The sequence below is a fragment of the Carassius auratus genome, chromosome 5 (assembly GCF_003368295.1).
Source record: "Carassius auratus strain Wakin chromosome 5, ASM336829v1, whole genome shotgun sequence".
NCBI classification, from domain to species: domain Eukaryota; kingdom Metazoa; phylum Chordata; class Actinopteri; order Cypriniformes; family Cyprinidae; genus Carassius; species Carassius auratus.
This window is the reverse complement of record NC_039247.1, coordinates 7,575,853-7,596,849: the sequence shown is the minus strand read 5'-3', so window position 1 is coordinate 7,596,849 and position 20,997 is coordinate 7,575,853. Positions and strand designations below refer to the sequence as shown.

The 20,997-nt window shown below is 37.4% G+C and overlaps 1 protein-coding gene across 5 annotated transcripts in view; it reads left to right on the top strand.

Moving 5' to 3' along the window:
- The window catches only part of LOC113073163 (paxillin-like), a 33,576-nt gene that overhangs the window by 6,906 nt on the left and 5,673 nt on the right, over nt 1–20,997 (top strand). The window contains exons 1-8 of one of the 5 annotated variants that reach the window (XM_026246038.1): nt 7,398–8,332; nt 11,937–12,142; nt 13,114–13,321; nt 13,408–13,600; nt 15,266–15,416; nt 16,140–17,246; nt 18,566–18,835; nt 19,506–19,805. In XM_026246038.1, the coding sequence (XP_026101823.1) occupies nt 7,717–8,332; nt 11,937–12,142; nt 13,114–13,321; nt 13,408–13,600; nt 15,266–15,416; nt 16,140–17,246; nt 18,566–18,835; nt 19,506–19,805 (3,051 nt within the window). In that variant the 5' untranslated portion in view covers nt 7,398–7,716. Of the gene's footprint in view, nt 1–7,397; nt 8,333–9,389; nt 9,978–11,936; nt 12,143–13,113; nt 13,322–13,407; nt 13,601–15,265; nt 15,417–16,139; nt 17,247–18,565; nt 18,836–19,505; nt 19,806–20,997 lie in introns of those variants that run through there. The other 4 variants (XM_026246052.1, XM_026246059.1, XM_026246044.1 and 1 more) reach the window with 4 other exon arrangements.

Sequence of the window (20,997 nt, the reverse complement as noted above, 5' to 3'; positions counted from 1 at the left end):
CTCTACACACACACACACACACATAAACACAGGCTTAATGATGAAATGTACAGGCCCAGACAGTGACATGTTTGTATTTGTATGTGTTATGGTTTGAGAATGTCATCATTTGATCTTTCTTGTATAGCAAAGTTTATTCTGTAAAAGAAACTGTGACTTTCAGACTCAGGTTATCTTGACTTTATCAAGAGTATCACCTGTTTGCAGGACAGATACGCTCACATCATAGCTGAACACTTTCTCACAGCTGAAAGCTTATCTGGTCTTGTCTTGAAGATACCACATTCAGTGTTGTTGTGATACACAATAGGTTTTGCTATTGAGATGCCATGCCATGTTGTAAGGCAAGATAGATTAAGTAGAAAAAAAAGTTTTTATCTCCTTTATTATTTAATTGATTTGGCCCTTAACATGTTGTATTTTCTCTTTAAATATTATATTTATTTTTATTTATTAATTTGTTTTTGTATTTCTGTTTATTATATTTATTTTTTTAAATAAATGATATTTTAAGGAAATTGCTTAATATTATATTTTAGGGAAAAAAGTACATATAATATCAAAGGAGCAAAAATAAATATAACATTTAAGAAGAAACAAATATATTAGGATAAAAATAAATATAATATTACTTTTTTAATAATATTTTAATATATTATAAATTAAACTTTAAGTTTTACATACATTTATTTTTTATTCTTTTAATATTTGATTTATTTCCTCTATAAATATGTCCTTAAATATTATAAATAAGTTCTTTTTTTTTTTTTTCTTGTTTGCTCTGTGCAGAATATAGTTGGAAATTCTTTCTTTAGTGAACAAATCTCCATTCCTTCATTTTTTTTTTTTCATAAGGCTACATTTCTATTAGTCATTCGAAATAAAATGAATCTCATCCGCAGACAGCACATGTTGTAAATCTCTTATAACCGTGTTAGATAAACAAGTCCTGCTGTCAGGTTAATTACTGGGCTACTCTGTAAATGCTTACTATACCCTGAATTGGCTGTGTGTTGTCCCTGACTCAATCTAAGAGATGCATTTGGCAGGACGATCAGAGGCATTCTGGATGAGTCTAAACAGGCCAAAAAATCTGAGGAATTCCCAGCACACCTTTCTGCCCATCAGATAGAGAGACGGAGGGATGGGGAGGGTGAGAGAGAAAGAGCTCATGGGAGAACGGCTGGATGCAGGAATGTTAAGTAAAGACTTGCACATTTATTCTCCTCTGCTTCTCTCATTGGAAGTACAGTAACTCTCATGTCACATGTTTGTATGGGTGATGCCTGCACGTATCTTCTCTGATTAGGCTTTGAATCCAGGCATGTCGTGACCAAGACTGTGTAGCATGTTATTTTTATTTAATTTTTTTTGCATGGATCCCATAGGGCTGTGCAAAAAATCGAATGCGATTTTCATGCGCATGTCATCAGTAAAGATGCTCCTGTGATTAGAAGTATATCTCCAGCACGTGTGTTCAGATCAGGGTTGCCAGGTTTTCACAACAAATCCTGCCCAGTTGCTTTTTAAAACTAGTCCAAAATTAGCCCAATCGCGCTTCCAGGAGGTTCCCCGATAAAAATTGCTTCCCGGGGTTAAAATATACATTTTTTGGAAGGGTTGCCTTGGTAAAATTCACATTTTAGTGGCTAAATATCACGTTATTTGTATTGGGGTTGCTTCAAACCGCGGAGATGAAGAACAATTGCAGACTTGGCAACACTGGTTCAGGTGGAGCGGCAGTTACTAAACAGAGCCGTAGTCTACCGACAACTAACAAAATCATTCTCAAAATCGCGATTTTAACATCGATGTTGTGTAGATTGTCATTGAATTACGGCTCGGTGTAGTAAATGCCAACCAGTGTTGCCAAGTCTGTTTTTGTTTTTCATGTCCGCGGGTCACAGCGACCCCAATACAAATAACGTGATATTTAACCCCTAAAATGTTACCAAGGAAACCCTGCTAAAAAACTTATATTTTAACCCCGGGAAGCAATTTTTATCGGGGGAACCTCCTGTAAGCGCGATTGAACTAGTTTTGAGAAGCAGGATTTGTTGTGAAAACCTGGCAACCCTGATCTGAACGCACGTGCTGGAATATACTTCTAATTAAAGGAGCGTCTTTACTGATGAAATGTGCATGAAAATCGCATTCGATTTTTTGCACAGCCCTAGGATCCCATGGGTTGCAGGTGGTTTTGATTGAGATAGTTTGGGCCTGTGGTTTTGTTTTCTCTCAGATACACCTGTACATGGCAGCTGGAACAATAACTACTTCACATGCTCTTATATCTGTAATTTTATTTCTTATTTTTTATTGTATGGTTTATTTATTATTTTATTTTCATATTTCTTATATAATTTCATATATATTTTTTTCTTCTATTTTATTAGTTGTTTTATTCAGTTTGAATCATATTTTTTTTTATTTATCTTTTTTATTTTTTTTATTTTATAATCTTTTACTATTTATTTTAAATAATTTTTATTTTATTTGTATTTTTATTTTTTAATTTAATTTAAATGATTATAACAACTTTTTAATAATTTTGTTATTTATTAAAGAAAATGTCTAATAAGTCATTTAAGTACGATTTGAACCATGCTAATGCACTTCTATTAATACCAGCAAAGTTTTCTAGTCTTTTCAAGAGAATGTTGTGGTCAGTAGTGTCGAACGCAGCATACAATTCAATAGCTACTAACTAAACTAGACTAAAACTGTATCTCTGTGTGTGTTCACTTCCTCCATACGACCACATATGTTTTGATTCACATCTGTGTCATCAGCTGTGTTGATTCATCATTGGGTTACGGTTAATTTCAAGTTCATTTGACCACAAGTTACACAAATGTACTGTAGCCTGCAGCAGATTCGCCTCATGAGAAGGCTATCATTTTAGATTAAATGTGACTAATACTCTCAGGTTATTAATGAGATGGTCCGCTAGAATAAATAGCAGTTTGATAATGATACTGGACTGCTGCTCTCTCTTTCTGTCTGTCTGTTTGACTCCGAGCTGGTAATTGGTCCCACATGGCGTCTCTCTGACAGAATCATAATTAAAAAAAGCACGCAGCCTTAAATATAGAGGAGCCAGAGGACACGATCTCCACCGAGGAACAGCACTTTCTCATCTCTTTCAGTCTCTTTAAGTAGCATTTAAGTAATTAACAGGCCAATGTTTAATGTTTGCTCATTTAAAATGTCAAGTATAGTTTATTGTGATATAAATATCTAACAATATGTTTTTTTTATTCTTAAGGGCATTATAATTAATAAAAATGATTGCTGGATATACACACATGCGCACACCCACATATATGGAAACATATAGGCAGCAATATAACTTTTGAAATGTAATATGAAAAATGGCAATGTATTTCTGTATTTAAATTTACAATTTCCCACACATGTGCAACGGTTACTGCAAAATGAAAACTATATAATTTACATTTGACAGTTCAGTTCTAATTTGTCAATTGAATACATATTTTAACGCTTTATAAGTTGCAACATGTAAATGTATTACATTTACATTTATTCATTTATCTGACGCTTTTATCCAAAGCGACTTACAATTGCTATATATGTCAGAGGTCGCACGCCTCCGGAGCAACTCGGGGTTAAGTGTCTTGCTCATGGACACATTGGTGTCTCACAGTGGATTCGAACCCGGGTCTCCTACACCACGGACGTGTGTCTTATCCACTGCGCAGACCACATGGCCATCCAAATGGCCTTTACAAGTTGCTTCACATTCACACTCACTCACACACTGACTGCGGTGTCAGCCATTCAAGGCTCCATCCAGCTCGTCGAGAGCAGCTGGGGTTAGGTGTCTTGCTCAAGGACACCTCGACACTTGGTCAGGTGGAGCCGGGGATTGAACCACCAACCTTCCGGTTTGTAGACAACCTTGAATTTCAAAATGCATTGTGAGCCGAAGGTATTGCAAAAAGCTTGCAAAGTGGTCATTTAAAATGTCTTTAATTTCTCTTAAATGCTTTGAAGTTTACACTTAAGATGTTTAAATTGCATGCAATGAATGTAAGCCCCCACCCTGTCAATCATTACATCAAGTCAGGGCTTTTGTTGCGTTGTCTGGGGTATTTTGAGAAAATTGGTAGCAAATGCACGATAATATAATGCATTCATTGTGAATAGAAGCATCAGTTTTTTTTATAAGCAGTTTCAACACTCTGCTTCATGTCTGGTGTTGGTGTTTTCGTGGTATTTATCCTTGTCAGTCATTTCATTGCCTCACTATGTTTGCTCTGTTGTGATGGAAAAACAGATTGTGTCATTTCTTACAATACTCTTCCTCATTCTTGCAGGGTTGACATCAGTGTCACATGTCAAGAACAGAACACTCGAGAATTCTGAGTTATTAATGCTTTACTCCCTCAGATCTCTCAGGTTTTACAGCGTGGGATGTATTTCATCGGCTCTTCGTGGCAGGTTTAGGACTGGAGGCTCTTATTTTAGCGCGGGGGTCTTGGGTCTCCCTCCTTGGCTTGACCACCCTGGTGCTTTCAAACCTGAAGGTCAGGACTTCAGAATTGAGAACCCTATATTTCACTGTCATAATTGACCAACATCAGACTCTTTTGGTTTGATCTGTCTGTGTGGATTGAGTTTCCTGCAATTAAGATTGGAGTGAGTTGTCAGAGTCATTTTTAAGATCGGTTTCTCAGCTCAACTGGTTTATCTCTTCGGGTGCAGAAGGTGTTACCTGAACTTCCACTTTTTGGCAATAAAGGGGCATACGTGTATGAGAGTGGAACTGAATGGATTATGAAATGGGTAATAATAAGGAGCCCTCAAGGCAAAGAGATAGCAGATCTTGGTCCCTAGACTCATATTCCCGGCTGTGTTAGATCTCTAGAATCTAGATTTATTGACCTACAGCATATAAATGTGCTGGATTGTGAAATGGCGTGTTAGAAAATAGTTTGGGCTTCTATTATTTAACATTTTTTTGCAATGCGTAATCACTGTTTTCCACCAATAATCCCAGTCCAATGAACGAGTCCTTCTTTTCCTACCACTGTCTGAATGTTTTATAGACGTTCGTGCTAGAGGAGGTTGGGTCAGGGTGAAGTTATGCTGCAGTTATATCTGCATCTGTGTATTTTAGTGTAACTTGTCAAAATATAAGTAACTCAAAGCAAACTGTTCTCCCTGGGACGTGGTCATTTTTTAGGAATGATTGAAAATCGCTTTATTGTGTATTTATTTGTAATGATGAAATGTTCAATGTAATTTATTTCATATTCTTTCAGTTGCATTAAATGGCTGATATCATCAAAATCTTATGTCACAAAATTGTGTTTAATTGTAACAGTGTACATCACCCTAAAGTTATTTTTGGTGTTTTATTTTGTCTTAATTATAAAAATAAATAAAATGACGTACAGTATTAGAAAGATACAATAAGAAAGACATAACTAAACTAGTACTTACCAAGTGATTTAGGGACAGTCTATTTGTCTGTTTATTTAACAGAAGCAATTATAAAATACAGAAATAATTTCTTTATCGCTGTGACGTTAATACATTTTAAGTAGTACTGTACTGGATGTGTGGATATATTTACATACTGTAATATAGATAGACTCTTTATTTCGTGGCCAGGATATGAATCATCCTACCGTGCATCCCTACTTCAAAATTATTTTGCCAAAGCTAAAAATCATCAAATTGTTTGGTTAAAAAGCTCCCTTAGCAAAATCATAAAGCTAACTAAAGGGTATTTTCAGATCTTTATTTTGTTTAAACGTTAACAACTTTCTCCTTCAAGCCTACAGATACGTTGGTAAAAATAATCTTGAGCCATGCATTTATAATAACTTGATCTTTTAGAAGGATATGCAGAGGTTTGTCTAAATCCAGGATAGCAAATTCTGCATTTCAGAAGGGTGGAAAACCTTTGAGATATTGAACATTCAATATGATTTTATTTTTATTATGAGTAAATTTCAAGGATATTAAAATTTTCTATTTCATTACCCTTTTATGAAAAGCACATTTGTAAGGATGTAACGATTAACTGCTAGCTGGTTGAAAATCAGTTAAAATATGTGCCGATTCAAATCGGTAGAGATGCTAAACAAATCGCAATTCAATTAGGGATAGGAGTTATGCCTACCCTATGCCTGAAGGGAACTTACTGTCTTTAGAAAAGTTTAGCTGGTATTTTTTATTTTCATCTTGCCTCTGTATAATGCATATTAAAGTTCATAAGTGCAGCGCTGCTTTGTTTACAGCGGAAACCAAGGAAACGCTATAAGCGCCACCTGCTGGCAGAGAGTGAATCTGCATCTCATTCAGCTCGTCTACGGCTTCTGTTACATGGAAATATTTTTTATCTATAGTTTCACAAAACGGAAGTCAAACCATTATGTTTTTGCTTCAGAATTTCGAAATTATACATATGTTTGGATCATGATTAAAATGAAGTGATTCTAATTTTAGTCTAATTTTAAATGGAAAGAGCACAGACAAAGCCTTATTTTGTTTATATGTAGAGATTTATTTTATTTGTATTACTTATTTATTTGATTTGGGGCTTGTTTTTACCCAAAGCGACTACAAATGAGGACAATATAAGCAATCAAAACCAACAAAAGAGTAATAATATGCAAGTGCTATATTAGTATATAATTATAGCTATATTTCAGTTTCACAAAGAAATGTACAGCATTTTGTCAAAGCAATGATAAAAGGACACATTTAATTCATAATTTGTTATATATATCACTTTGTAAAAAAAAACAAAAAAACTGAATCGAATTGTGAGTTGAGTGAATCGTTACATCCCTACACCTTTGATTAGCTAGATCAAGATACCATGTTAATGGCCTACATTTTTGACCATGTGGGCCATAGCAGGGTTTCTGCAGGTCTTAAAAAGTCTTAATTTGCCCTTCCACAAATGAAGGCCTTAAAGGGTTTTAAATTGAAACCGAAAGCTTTAAATTCATAGTCATGACATTAAATGTTGCATGCACCAAAAAAAAAAAAAAACTCATTTCATTTTGAAAATTTTTTTTTTATTTGAGTTGATGAATGTTCAACTTTGGGTAAAATGCAGTGCACATCATTGTCACTTTTTTGTCAGCTAACCAATCACAGTGGAGAAGGGGCGGGACTAATACCACATCGACCAACCGTTACGCCCTGCTTGTACTACAACTGAACAACAATGGAGAAGATAATTTATAAGCTTTGAAGTTTTGCTGATATAAGACATTTACATTTAGAGACCATACTCACGTACTGTGTTCCATTTTTTTTTTCATAAATTTTCTTTATTGGTCTTGAAACCCTGAATAGTGTTTCATGACGACCGATCCTTATTGACCTGATTTTTACAGAAAATCATAACTGATTTTGGGGGGACCGTCCTTCTTTTGAAGCTGAGCAGAGATCGTCTGATGCGTTTTCAGTGATGAAAGATGTTTAAATCAGCCACATCCTGTATCGTCTTTCGAAGGAATAACGGTCCTTTGCTCGCTCTTGCAGGCTTTCCAGAATAACTTTCTTCCTAGATAACGTCTAGGAATGTTTAGCCCTGTAGTGTTTTTTTGTAGACCTTAAAACGTGGTCATATATGGGTTTGCATAGTGTCTATAGCTTGTAAACCAAACCCCTTGAGAGAAAGCGTTATCTAGCGAACTGACGGCTGTATACATAATTGAGCCTAGAGGAATGTTTGAATGCTTTGGAATGGGAACTACCCTTCCTTTCCTCATCCCACTCCAGACTTTTCCGGATCCTGTGCTTGATTCCTTCGGGTGCGGTTCCTTTTTTTGTTCCACAATGGACGGAGAAACTTCATTACTTTTAGCAGTTGAGGAGATTGAGAAGGTTTTATGGGAATTCGACATGAAGGATTTCATACCAGAATTTGGACGGGCCCAAGAGTCGATGTCTGAGACCGATATATACGCTTTTCCAGAGAATACGTCACCTGATTCAAGAAATTTGGCACTTGTTTCAGCTTCGGTATCAACTGACCTAGAAGAAATGTTAGAAAAAGAGGTGATTTCTGATTTAGCTGCTGAATCTGTCTTAGTTTCGGCTTTAGAAATCAATTCAGATTCAGTCGCTCCATCTGTAGAAGTGTCCTCATTAACATCTGCTCCTGACCCACATTCAGCCCCAGATTCAGCTCCGTTTGAGGCGTCAGACACACACACTGCTCTGGGAACTGAAAAAGCACATGCTGGAGAGTCATTGACAGGTTCTATTGTTCAGTCGGCCGGCACGTCTGATTCAGACGGGACGTACATGATCCCAGACCCGGATTGGGTGACTGGGGGAGGTAGGATTGGCTCTTTTTGTCCTGTCACTGTGCAGTTAAGTTAATATATGTATTTATTTCCCAAAATCTCTGTTCGCACACATACGTTTGCAGATATGTGTGGGGTTTCATGTGGACTGTATCATTTTTGAGTTTTGGACACAAGTTAGCCTACCTGAGTACTCAGAAATAACAGATGGCTGATTGTGAAAATGCAATAATTATACGATCAGAATCGTTATTATATTAACTTTTTATTTAATCCTTCAGATATTGCATATCAATTAAATTTCAGCAGTTTAGATTTTTGATTAGTTTTCATTATTCATATACTGCAGCAACTTGTATCCTAATTTGGCAGCAGACAGCCAATGTGTCCAGATAAATAAAAAATGTTTTATATATATATATATATAGTGCATGTATGAACTGTGTTCTTGTGGCTTTTATTATTTATAATATTATTTATTTATATTTATAATTATATTTATAATTGATATATTTTAATTCGATTATGTTTATCAGAAGATAATACTCATCGTCATAAAAACCTGGAAAAATAAGGGCATTTAAAAAATTGTAATTTGCTACCATGCAAATCTTAAAATCCAGGAAGTGATTTCTGAAGTGTATCTATGTTTCAGTGACTAGAAATAATTTTCCAAGTGGTATTTAAAAATCTTTATCCAATAAACATGATGCTTAATTCTTAAAGGGATAGTTCACCCTAAAATGACAGTTCTGTCATCATTTATTCACTTTCAAGTTGTTCCAAACCTTTCCAAACCTTTACCAAACAGCTGATGGTCCCCTTTGACTTCCATAGTATTTTTTTTCTATGTGAGTCAATGGCCACCGTCAACTGTTTGGTTACCCGCTTTCTTCAAAATATCATTTTTTTATGTTCAACAGAAGAAAGAAACTGTTTTAGAACAACTTGAGGGTGAGTAAATAGTAACAGAATTGTTATTTTTAGATGAACTATCCCTTAAATTGATATTGATTGCTAATATCAATGTAATAGATGTAAACAGAGAAACAGCAGAGACGATTGGAGAGAGAGAAATGTGGGTTAATGTTTCCTTAGCCACTCCCTCATCAGGCCGAGTGCTGAACAAACAGTCAAGATACGAGCAGATTCAAGTCTCAAAGTCTTCCGGTCCTTGCTGTTGTAAATAATATTCACATTTATTTGGCAGATGGTATTACTGTAGTATCACTGACCGAGTCATTTAGCAAGTTAATCTGTTGGTCTAATGGTAGCAGTGTCTCTCTCTCTCTCTCTCGCTTGACCAGATTGGTGACCTGTACAGAGCTGCAGGCAGGTTATATACCGCAGCATTTTTAGTACGTGGTCTGCGGAGGGGAAGTTAAAGTTAGCACCTGTTGAAAAACAGCCGCTCGCCCTCCCTTGCCTCGGATGACTCCACAGTCCCTGCTACTGAACCCAGAAGAGTCTCCGATACTTGTCCCGTCTCAAAGTGCGACGTTTTCCCTTTCTTCTCTCTTCTCCTCTTCTGTCTAGATGGTTCTGTCTCTCTTTGATATTCCATCCTTTTCCTATCTGTTTTTTTCCACTCCTTGCCGTAGCTCCTCCCGTCTGAGATAAAGTGCGAAGGTAAGGACTCAGAGCTCAGCAGGGTGTTTCTGTCTGTCCCAACACACTGTAAGTAACCAGCTTCACTCCGTTCCTGCTCTTTGTATTCACTTGGTTGTTCCTTTGGGATTGTGGCTTCATGTGTTTGTGGCTGTAATGGTGATTTTGGGGATCTGCTGTTGTTGACGGTTGATATTGTGTGATTTAACAAAGTGTTGTGATTGTGTGGACTGACCAACGTTTACCTGCTTACAGAGGTTGATTGTTGATGTTTTTACTCGTCTTGTGTGAGTCTCTGGACTATAACATGTATGGTTCTAGATAAACCGAACTCCTAACATCTAAATTAATATCATGTGTCTACACTAGGCGTGAGCGGCATGTCGAAGAACATCAAAACTTACAATCAAATCATCACTGACAATCGATGCCTTATTTGACACAAACTCTATATTATTTATGTACTGCACAGAAACTCTAGCTACTTTATTCTTCCCATTTGTCAGATTTTTTTTATTTATATCTGAATTAATTGTTCCGTGTTTTGTGCATTATATATTTATACACTGATTTTTTTTCTGAATTATGTAATATATTTATAAATTAATATACATACTCTGAATTATTATTATTTTTTTAATTCTTGAATTCACTCCCTCTGAAATTGATAAAATATTTTATCAATTAATTTTTGTCATATTTATGAATTAATTTCATCTGGAATTTAATCAGATATTTATTTATTAATTAATTTACTGTGCATTATTATATATTTATTAATTTGCTCTGACATTTTTGCATTATATATTTATGAATTTATTTGCTTCTGCGTTATATATTTTTTAATTAATATCCTCTGAATATTAAATGTAATATTTATGAATAATTTACTCTAGATTTTGATACATTTCTGAATTTATTTTCTCTAAATTATATACATTATATGAATTCACTTGCTCAGAATTTTATGAGTTAAATGCTTGTAAATACAATTTTTCTGAGTTGAATTTTATGCATTTTATATTTATAAATTAATTTTCTCTGAATTGTGTTAGTTATGTAATTATGAATTAATATGCTTTAAACTTTATATGTTTTCTATTTGAATATCCTAGGAGCATGATATTTCTGTCTGACTTTTATTCTAAACTTTTTCACACATTATCAAAAAAATATGACATCAATCACTTCCTGTATGGATGTGGTGTGACACACTTGGTAGCATAGATGATGATGCAACTGTGCTCTAAAGGTGCCTTATCTTAGAAGAAGTTGCTAAGTGAAGGACTTTTAAACCAGAGATGTATTAACAGTCACTTTAGAGCATGTTTTACAAGTTTACCTGATTGTATTAAGTGCTTTCAGTTCTATTCCTGAGCTTATGGCTTTTGAATGTTGATTTTATGTGTGCATTATGAGGTCTGTCCATTTATGCACATGCATTTTGCGCTGAATCTTACTTCCTGCTGAATCTATGCCTGTAGGCATGCTGTTTCAGAGCAGTCTTTACACAAGAGGTTGTCGCTCCCGCCACACCCCGTATGAGTGAAGCCTGTAGTGATTTCACAATCCTGATCATGTGATTCAGGAATTATCCCTCCGATCCAGCTGCGAGAGCCATGTTTTGAACAGCCTTTACAGAGTCAAGTTGAAACAGGGTTATTCAGGAGCAACCTTTTTGATTTCTCATAGATTTATGGTGTTCTTGCACAAAACCACCCCAGGGAACCTGAATCTGAAGCAAACATCTGATACTTGAGGTTATGGATTTAAACAGCCTTATAGGCTTCAGAATTTTTTTGTTGTTGGTTAAAGGTCTCTTGTGAAATCTGTATCATCCACCATACAGAAGTTTGGTGAATAGTAAAAAAAAAAAAAAAAATGCATTGTCAGTTTTTATCTAAAGCTACATTTAGATCGATTTTTAATCGCTCTTTAATACCAGTTGTTACTCGAATCCGGTGTGGCATTAAATAAACATCCAACTCTGAGAATCAAACCATTATTTTGATTCTCTTGTTCTTTTAGATGCTCTTCTTGCGGATTTGGAGTCCACAACCTCCCACATTTCCAAACAAGCTGTTTTTCTGCCAGAAGAGACGCCATATTCTTACCCCAAGAGAAAGGACTCGTATCAGGACGTGTCCTCCCCACCTCCACTAACCTCTCCTCCTGCTCAAACACTGAATGGATCTTGGGTAGAAAAGCCAGAATCAAAGCACTCATCAACCCAGGTAAAATGCACCATCACTTCCTGAAGCGTTTCTTTATCCCCTAGAGCTTTCTGCTGGTCTTTATATGAGGCTGCTGGTTATCCTTTAACCTTATGACAAATAGCAGAAGCCGTCCTGTTCCACATTCAGCCTTCTGTGCCCTCGAGCAAAGCACTTCATCTTCGGTCGCCTCAGAGACTTGTGCCATTTAACCAGGTTCAGCATTTCAAGGTTTCCTGAATGGGGCCATATTATACATATTTGTAGCAGTTAAGTTCACTTAAAATGCTAATCAAGCATTCTTGGATATAATTTAGTCATAATTTAGTTTTTTGCAATGGTTCTCCACTCTCTCAGTGACTCTTGAGAAATAATCCGGCTGTTTTTGCAGCTGTACCTTTAAGAGGATTTGATTAGGTGATCTGAGGACGGCTGTGAGAAGCCTAAACACGATGGCTAACACTTTTATAATGAAATTAAATTTTAACCAGGTCACTACCTTGAGTATTATATTTTTGCATTTGATTTGAATTATGATGGTTATAATTAACAGATCAGTTTGGGTTAAGTTTCTCAATATTGAATCTGCATTTATACGCGACTATATGTATTTATGTATTTTTTAATTAAATGTTTGGCGCTAGACATCAGATCTTTTTGATAGCTTTCATACAGGTGACATTCATTCATTTAAATGCATGTTTCGGGCTCTGTAGAATCACATATAGAGGCCAAATCAAAATAAAGGAATTATTAAAAGCATAGTTCAGTCCCTCATGATTTCACTTTTTTAACAATTCTCATGCAACACTTATTATACAAAGCTAAAAAAATTAATAAAAGAAATCCATTAACGTTTGGAGAGACCGCTTTAAGCATTGCCTTGTTTTACTGTTAAACACATTTTTTTCTCTTTTCTTTTTTTGGTAATATTTCCCCATTTTTGCTTTAGTGCCTTAAAGTAAATCAACTTTATTTTTTCTTTCCTCAAGTCTTTTAGCTCGGCTCCGAAAAGTGCCAGTCCTCGTGTGTCACAATCCGAAGCAGAGCACGTCTATAGTTTCCCGAACAAGCAGAAGACTACTGACCCCCCCGCCGCCGTCATGAGCTCGTCACTGGGCAGTAACCTGTCAGAGCTGGACCGTCTGCTGCTGGAGCTCAACGCCGTACAGCACAGCACACCCTCCTTCCCTACTGAAGGTTAATGGGTTGTTTAACATCAATTCAACATTTTCACACTATGTCAAACATATCCAATAGATGTTTTTCCATGTTGTGATGCACAGAGGCCTACCAACCCAAACCAGCCAGCAACACCCAGCGCTATGTCCCAGAAAACGGCGTCTCATCAGTAGTGAAAGCACCTCCTCCCAAGTTAGAGAAACCCAAACGCAGTGCACCCGGACGGGGGATAGAGGAAGTCAGACCCAGCGTGGAGAGCCTGCTAAATGAGTTGGAAAGCTCTGTTCCAGCCCCTGCGTAAGCACACTGCTGAAAACATTCATTTCTATATATATATATATATATATATATATATATATATATATCTATCTATCTATCTATCTATATCTACATCTATCTATCTATATCTATATATATATAGACATATAGATATAGATAGATATATTTGTGTGCATTACCAGTCAGCAGTGTCTTTTTTTATGTTTTTATGTTTGCTCTCCAAGGCTGCATTTATCAAAAATAAAAACTGTCATTTCGTGAAAAAATTATTTCAATTTAAAGGAACTGTTTTCTACTAAAATGTAATTTATTCCTGTGATCAAAGCTGAATTTCCAAATAAATGCAGCCTTGTTGAACACGTCTTACAAAACATCTGAATTATTCCAAACCTTTGACTGGTAGGGCCCTATCTTGCACCCAGCGCAATTGACTTTGTACACCGACGCATGTGTCATTCCTATTTTGCACCTGCGCAAAGCGCGCTTTTCCCTCCACAGAAGCACGTCGCTAAACTAGTGAATGAACTTGCGCTCCCTGGGCGGTTCAGCGCAAAAAAGGAGGCGTGTTCCGGCGCAAACAATCCCTGGTGCTATTTTGCTGTTCCATTAAACAATTGCGCCACTGACCAGAAAAAACCTAGTCTAAAGTCAGTGGCGCGTTGCGCGTTGTTCATTCTGCTATTTTAAGGGCGCATGCTTGACCATAATGTATAGCGTGCACAACGCGCATACACTTTGCTCATGTAATCTACACAGATGCAACAGTTATTTTTGCAAATCATAAATTGTTACACTTAAACAAATATTAACACATGAGATGACGGAAATCATTGTGGTGTGCCACGAAGATGTGAAAAAATAGGCATAAATCTAGCTTACAAATTATTCAGGCTAATTGTAGTAATTAAGGATCAGACCTGTTTGAGGTCATAAATGTATATAAGGACATCTGACAAATTGGTTTGTCCGTCAAGAACCAGGAAAAAAAATCGATGAAACAATTGTGGCTATTTCCTCCCACGCCTGTTTAACCGACGCTATTTTGGGTGGGTTTCTCCCATCCCAATACAACACAACTTCTCTGTCTTTCACTGCTCTTACAAGAACATCAGTCTCCTCGGCTGTGAACCGCTCCTGGCGTGCGCCTGGTAAATACGCCATAATAATAGCAATCCATAATGGAACTTGCGCACCTGCTCTTAAAGGGAATGTTGGATGACGCTCTGATTGGTTTATTTCACGTTACGCCCAAACCACACCTATGAATAATGAAGCTACTTCAGACCAACCCATTTTAGATTTGCGCCGGGCGCAAGAGCCATTTATCCCGCCGGGAAAATAGCAACAGCGCCGAGACCCGCCCACAAAGTTACTTGCGCTTAGCGCTTTGACACTTGCGTTTCAGATCGTTAAAATAGGGCCCGTAGTGTTTTACCACTTTTTAGTTTATACATTTAAAAGGTAAAATATTTTATTGATATTTCTTCTCTTAATTTGAGAAAATAGTCCTATGTTTTAATTTATTTTGAGTTTAAATATAACTTTGGATACTAGATTTTCATTGTGGTCTTTTTTGGACACTCTAGTGCGCAAATGAGTAGAAAAGTTGTGATCAAGTGAAGTTTCCTATCTGTGGTTTAGACCTTTTCTTACATCCCATTTTTAAATGTGAAACATTTACAGAGCCGCCCCATCAGGACCAGTGGTTCCTGAGTCGAGGGAAGTTCAGGAAGAGACTCCTGCCCAGCAACAGCCCAGAATCTCTGCCTCCTCAGCGACACGAGAACTTGATGAACTCATGGCTTCACTGTCTGACTTCAAAGTTCAGAGCAATGTAAGTTTTAGAGAAAGTGAGATAAATAACAGTGCTATTGTTCATGTTTCCTATAATTTTCCACTTTGCATTTGCATTACCACACAATAGTAAATTAGTATAAATTAAGTCACACTGATGGAATCGTGTATGTGTTTAAAATCGAAGTGTTTAATTAGCAAAATTATTTTGTAGTGCTTATATTATTCTTATTTATTGGAATATAATCTGTCTTAAATCTTTACAAGGGCAGTTTTAATGAGTTGTCATTGGATTTTCCTATTTTTAATGTATTGCAGGGGTATCAGCTACAGTATGTTGTGATTTATTATATGCGTGTCTATAGGTGTTGATAATGATAATCCGATCAATCAAGGCTTTTAAAATGAATAAAAGTATATGCCTTAATGAGCGCATGCTCTCATGGGTCAAATATGAAGGTCTTGTTAGAATATCTGTCATGGACACGAGCCGCACTGCGGTCGAAAAGAGAGAATCTGGAATGTTGTGGTTGTGGTGTCATGTTATATCTGGGAATTCTGGTGATTATATTTGCCTGCAGGTTGGTAAACCAACTTATACTTTGTTACATTGACTAAATAAGCCAAACTTGTTGAGATATTACATAACGCATTGCATTAGGCCACTGGGTTTTATGCTCTTTTTGTTAATTCATCAGTCTTTCTACTCAAACGCTTTCCTCCTTTTCTTTTTATTGTTGTTGTCTTGCTGTTTATTGTCTAGTCTGGCTCTCTGTCAGTTAAGGAGGACTCGTTATCCACTAAAGAGTCAGAACTTTCCAATATTGTGGTGACTGAGAACCTCACAGTCCCTTCTGTCCCAGTCCCAGAATCAGAGGTATCTGACCGCAGCGCTCCTCCCCACTCTTCCCCTAATTGCTCACCACTTTTACTGGAACTCCACATTGTTGAGGAATCTTCAACCGCTGCTCCAGAGTCCAACTCCACGGTGCTCTACACTTCCTCCAAGAACCATTCGGAGAAACTACTGGTAGTTTCTAACACAAAGAGTACAGCACCTGTGTCTCTTTCATCACCTGAACCATCTGCAAAAACTTCAAGCCTTCTGACATCAAGTTTACATACACGTGAAGTCAGTTCACCCAAGACTGTCGATCCAAAAACCTCAAGTTCAGATTCGGTCACCAAAAGTAGTCCACCTCTAGTACCAAAGTCCTCCTCACCAGCTCGGACTCCAGGGATATCTAGACCAGTGGCTAAAAGCCCCAGTCCACCTCAGGTGATCAAGAGCTCAAATCGAATTGTTGATGTGAAAATTCCTAGTCCTGTAACAGTTGCTAAAACCTCTAGTCCAGTCGTGGTACGAAAGAGCCCATGCCCAGTTACAGCTGTTAGAGCAACCAAAAGTCCAGTCCCTGGAGTCCTTGCCAAGAGCCCAAGTCCCCAGCCAGGGATTACTAGCAAGAGTCCAGTGCCAACTACCATTACACTCCCCGCTCCTCCAGTTTCAAACCTAACATTAACTCTGAACCCTTCCAAAGAGAAACCTGAGAGCTTTGAACCGGGCATGTTGGGAATAAGCCTTCCTTGCCCCAAGCATCTTCTGGAGGAAGCCCTGGACAAGCTGTTGACGTCCAGTCTTTCCCAACCAGAGCCGGTGAAGTTAGGTGAAGGAGCTCCTGCCTCATCAGAGGTGAATGATGATGTTCTGGCACTTCTTCATCAGTTGACTCCACAGGATGGCACTAAAGGTGTCACTTGGATGGACGACTCCCTAAACCCCACATCGTTACCTGGGGAGGTAGATGTTTCGCTGGACCTTCCACTTCTCCAGCCATCGGCAGTTGAAAGGATCTCCGCTTCTGGACAAGTATAAGGCGCACCAACTCTGTCAGACTGTCTCCAGTTTGCACCCCTAAATTTAGCGAGCATGGGCGAAAAGCATGCTGAACCACATACGGCTGTTTATGTTTTCTCAAATACATGAGCCTGATCCTTGGGACAAGGGGCCTGTTGATACCCAATATGAACCTTTCCATCCTGCTTGGATAGACGCACCCACCATTAGCAAGTTAAATATGCCTCTCAAAAACCTGATACACATATGCAAACATCACATGGTGCTCCTAAAATTGGAGGGATATTCATTTAATTGGTTTTCTGTTGCATTGCTTTGCATCTCGTGTTTTTGGAAAGGTGGAGAATTCAGTAATCCAAAGTATGTGTGGTGCATGCAGTGGATAAGATTCTGTGAAAGGAGTCTTTGCGATGTTCAAATGCATGCCCTGACGCGCTTCCTCATCAAGGTGTATGGTGCTAAATGGACAACAAGGCTAGGCTTGCTTGTTTCTTTGCAGTTCTGTAGTGGAGTTTCGTTGTGCAGTTGCATTCCATCTTCACTTCTTCTGCATTTCTTCAGGGCACTTGATGCAAGAGATGTTTTGCAAAGTTTTTTTTTTTTTTTTTTTTTTTTACTGATTCCATAGTGCCAATAGTTTTGCATGATGAAAATGATTTGCAAGTTGCTAAAGTTGATGTGTGAAATCTAATGAATTAAGTTAGTTTCTTGATGCATTAAAAATATGCATTGATCTTGAAATATAACTTTTAAATCATATGTTGCTTGTGTTTGCCAGTAACATTTAAAAAGCTACTTATTTTCTGATTTAAGTAATGTTACAATATCTGGGCAATGTCTGTTCCATCCGAACATTTATTTAAACATTAGAAGTGCATCTAAAAATACATTGCATGTAATGGTTATTAATTAAATCTAAATTTGTATTGTATTGAACTTATTCACTCTGAATTTGAAAAAAGAAAGGGTTTTGAATCCAATTTAAAAAGTTTAAATGCATTGAATTCAGTGATTTTGGTTGCAATGTCAATTCTAAGGTTAAAATTGAGTTTGCTTTGTCAGTTTTTCTTTGCGTTGCTTTTGGCACGTTGTGTTTGCTTCATGGTCTTTATACATGCTCCTGGATCATTTGTTGAAGGTTAGAGATGTTTTCTATTGTGAGTCACAAAGAGGATGCTCGAGGCTACGCATTGCATAGGCCCAAACCTGAATAGTGTGGGGTTGCTTTATAGAGGCGTTTGGACTGGATGTTTTGAATGGCAGTCACACAGAAAGCACTGCATGATCTAAACATTTAAGGTGGTCACTTTATTAATGGTGCATTTCCGCAGCTTAAATCGGTCATCAGACGCACAAAGGAAACGTCCAACGTCCACCCTATGTTTCGTGACGGCCACATGCGACGAAAAATGGGCCCTCTAATCATCAACAAGAGTAACTCGCAGGATCTACTCATTGAAGAGCTGCAAGGGAAACTGGGAATCAGTCGCACTGAGCGGCCACGAAAGCAGCCAGCTGATTGGCTCACGGAAGGAGTCATTGTCTGTTCCAACCCACAGCGCTTAAGAGAGGAAGGTGGTGTATCACCAAGCGTTGATAAGGTAGCGTAAGGTTACTGGTGGAAGTAACAAAACACTAGCACAACAACCTTTCTTATATTGGTTTGTTTTATAAAACTTGCTTTTTTAGTGTTTATAAAACATTTTCAAATAAACTGAAACAACGTCCACTAGTGGTTACTGAAGTATTGTTTTCAAAAAATTTTTTTTAAGTGTTATAAGCCATGAACCAAACCAACCAGTGGCGAGGAGAATCACGGTTACAACTTTTATTTGAAGCATAAAAGCACTTAAAAATTGAGTTAAAAGACAGATTTATTGATGGATTATGTGATATGTTGTACCTAATGCAAGCACTTTTGGCGCGATTTGTTTGTTACAACTATGATTGAAGGAAATTTCTTTACTGCATTATGGGTAATGTAGTTTTTCAGGAATTCTGCCGTTTACTACTTTAAAAATTCTTTAAAAAATAAGTTGAAATAATGCAAACTGATGCCTATACCTTTGCTTTTAAAACCTCCGAGCTCACACCAGGTCTGTCTTAAAAAGTTTATAAAGTTATTGTGTATATAAAAAGAAAAAAAATTGAATTTCCCTGTTTAGAAAATGAATATGATTTTTACTTCCAGAACCTGATTGTTCCACTTTATTATGCATTTTGTGCTCCTTTCACTTCCTGCTACGTGTTTCATGTTTCTTTGTCCATCAGATCATCATTCCTCCAGACTCACCCAGTCCTCCGAAAAAAGTCCTAACCCATCCTGTCCCAAAAAAGCAAGATCCTGTGAAACAGATGCCCACTCCTCTCCCCCCACCACCTCCACCCCCACCCCCTAGGGAGCCCTCTCCTCCTCCACTTCCTCCTGCTCCTCCAGTTCCAGCTCCACCTCCACCTAAAATCCCCACCCCTCCCCCATCTCCTCCTCCTAAACCTGTGACCCCGCCCCCTCCACCCAAGGTTTTAGCATCTGTTGGCTGCCAAACGGAATATGAACCTCTTTTTCCACCGGTACAGGCATGAACTTGCTCTCTCTGTCTATCTGCATCTGATCAGAGCTTGCATTTATGCCTTCAGGGTTCCCAGAGTCTTTGAAAACTTGGAATTAATAGGGATTTTTTTTTAGGCCTGGAAAAGTCTAAATGGAAATTAATAAAAGAAAGCAGGTTGTATGTTGGGTTTGTGTCGAGTAAAACTTGCTCACAAGCCATAGTGAATAATTCTGAGAGTGGATTATTTTCTGAAAGTTTCTTGAAGTGGTTCACAATTTAATTTGACTGAATCTTTAGTGAATCATTCTGAATTATAGTAAATGTATATACACTATTTAACTACTAAAATGGTAATTTTGAAAACTGGGAACCCTCTGCCTTGTTTCTAGCCATTCTTTCATGGTTTCTAGCATGTTGCATATGGAGCGCATGCTGTTATGTGTTTGACCGTCAAACAGCGTTTGCACTAGGAGTGTCTCAGCATTTATTAAATAGTTTGCTGGTGCCAACATGTCCCATGAAGACAGTCCGTCCTTGTGTTTTCTCTTGTTTTCCCTGTTGATTCCTGGTACATGAAGTGCTAGTGACCACAGAAAAGACTACAAATTTGTAGTTAGGGTTAGGGTCTCTGTCTTCCACAATTGAGCAGAATGTTCTAGACTTAATACTGCAAGTTGAAAGTCAGGAAGTGCTTCAAGAGTAGCTTGTTTAAGTGTGAGTTCAAATGCAGAAATAACAGAGGATGTGTGGGTTGCTATTTTAGCTTTCTGAAGAATGCTTCTGTGTCACGGTTCTTTGAATTGAGAGAATACAGATGGGAATACCAGCCCTTTTTGACCCATAACCTTGCTTGGTCTATCATCTGATTATGTCTTTAACACCTTCTTGATCCTGCTGTAGCAGGTTATGTAGGGAGTGTGAGATTGGTTTCCTTTGATCAATAAAAAGACATGATTCAAAAGCCTGTTGCATAACCAGATTTTCTGATTATGAATGGTAACTATTGCTTCTTTGTGCAGGATCATGCATCTCTTCCAAAGGCTGTGAAATAAGACAAATGCAGTTAACATTTCCATGACATGCATTGCTGTGGCTAATTACAATTGATTTCACATGAGTGATTCAGTGTTTCGGGGAAGTTGAGAACTACTTGAGCTTCTTTAAGTGCATGTGGTAGTTGTTTAATAACACTAACATTCTATAATGGAATG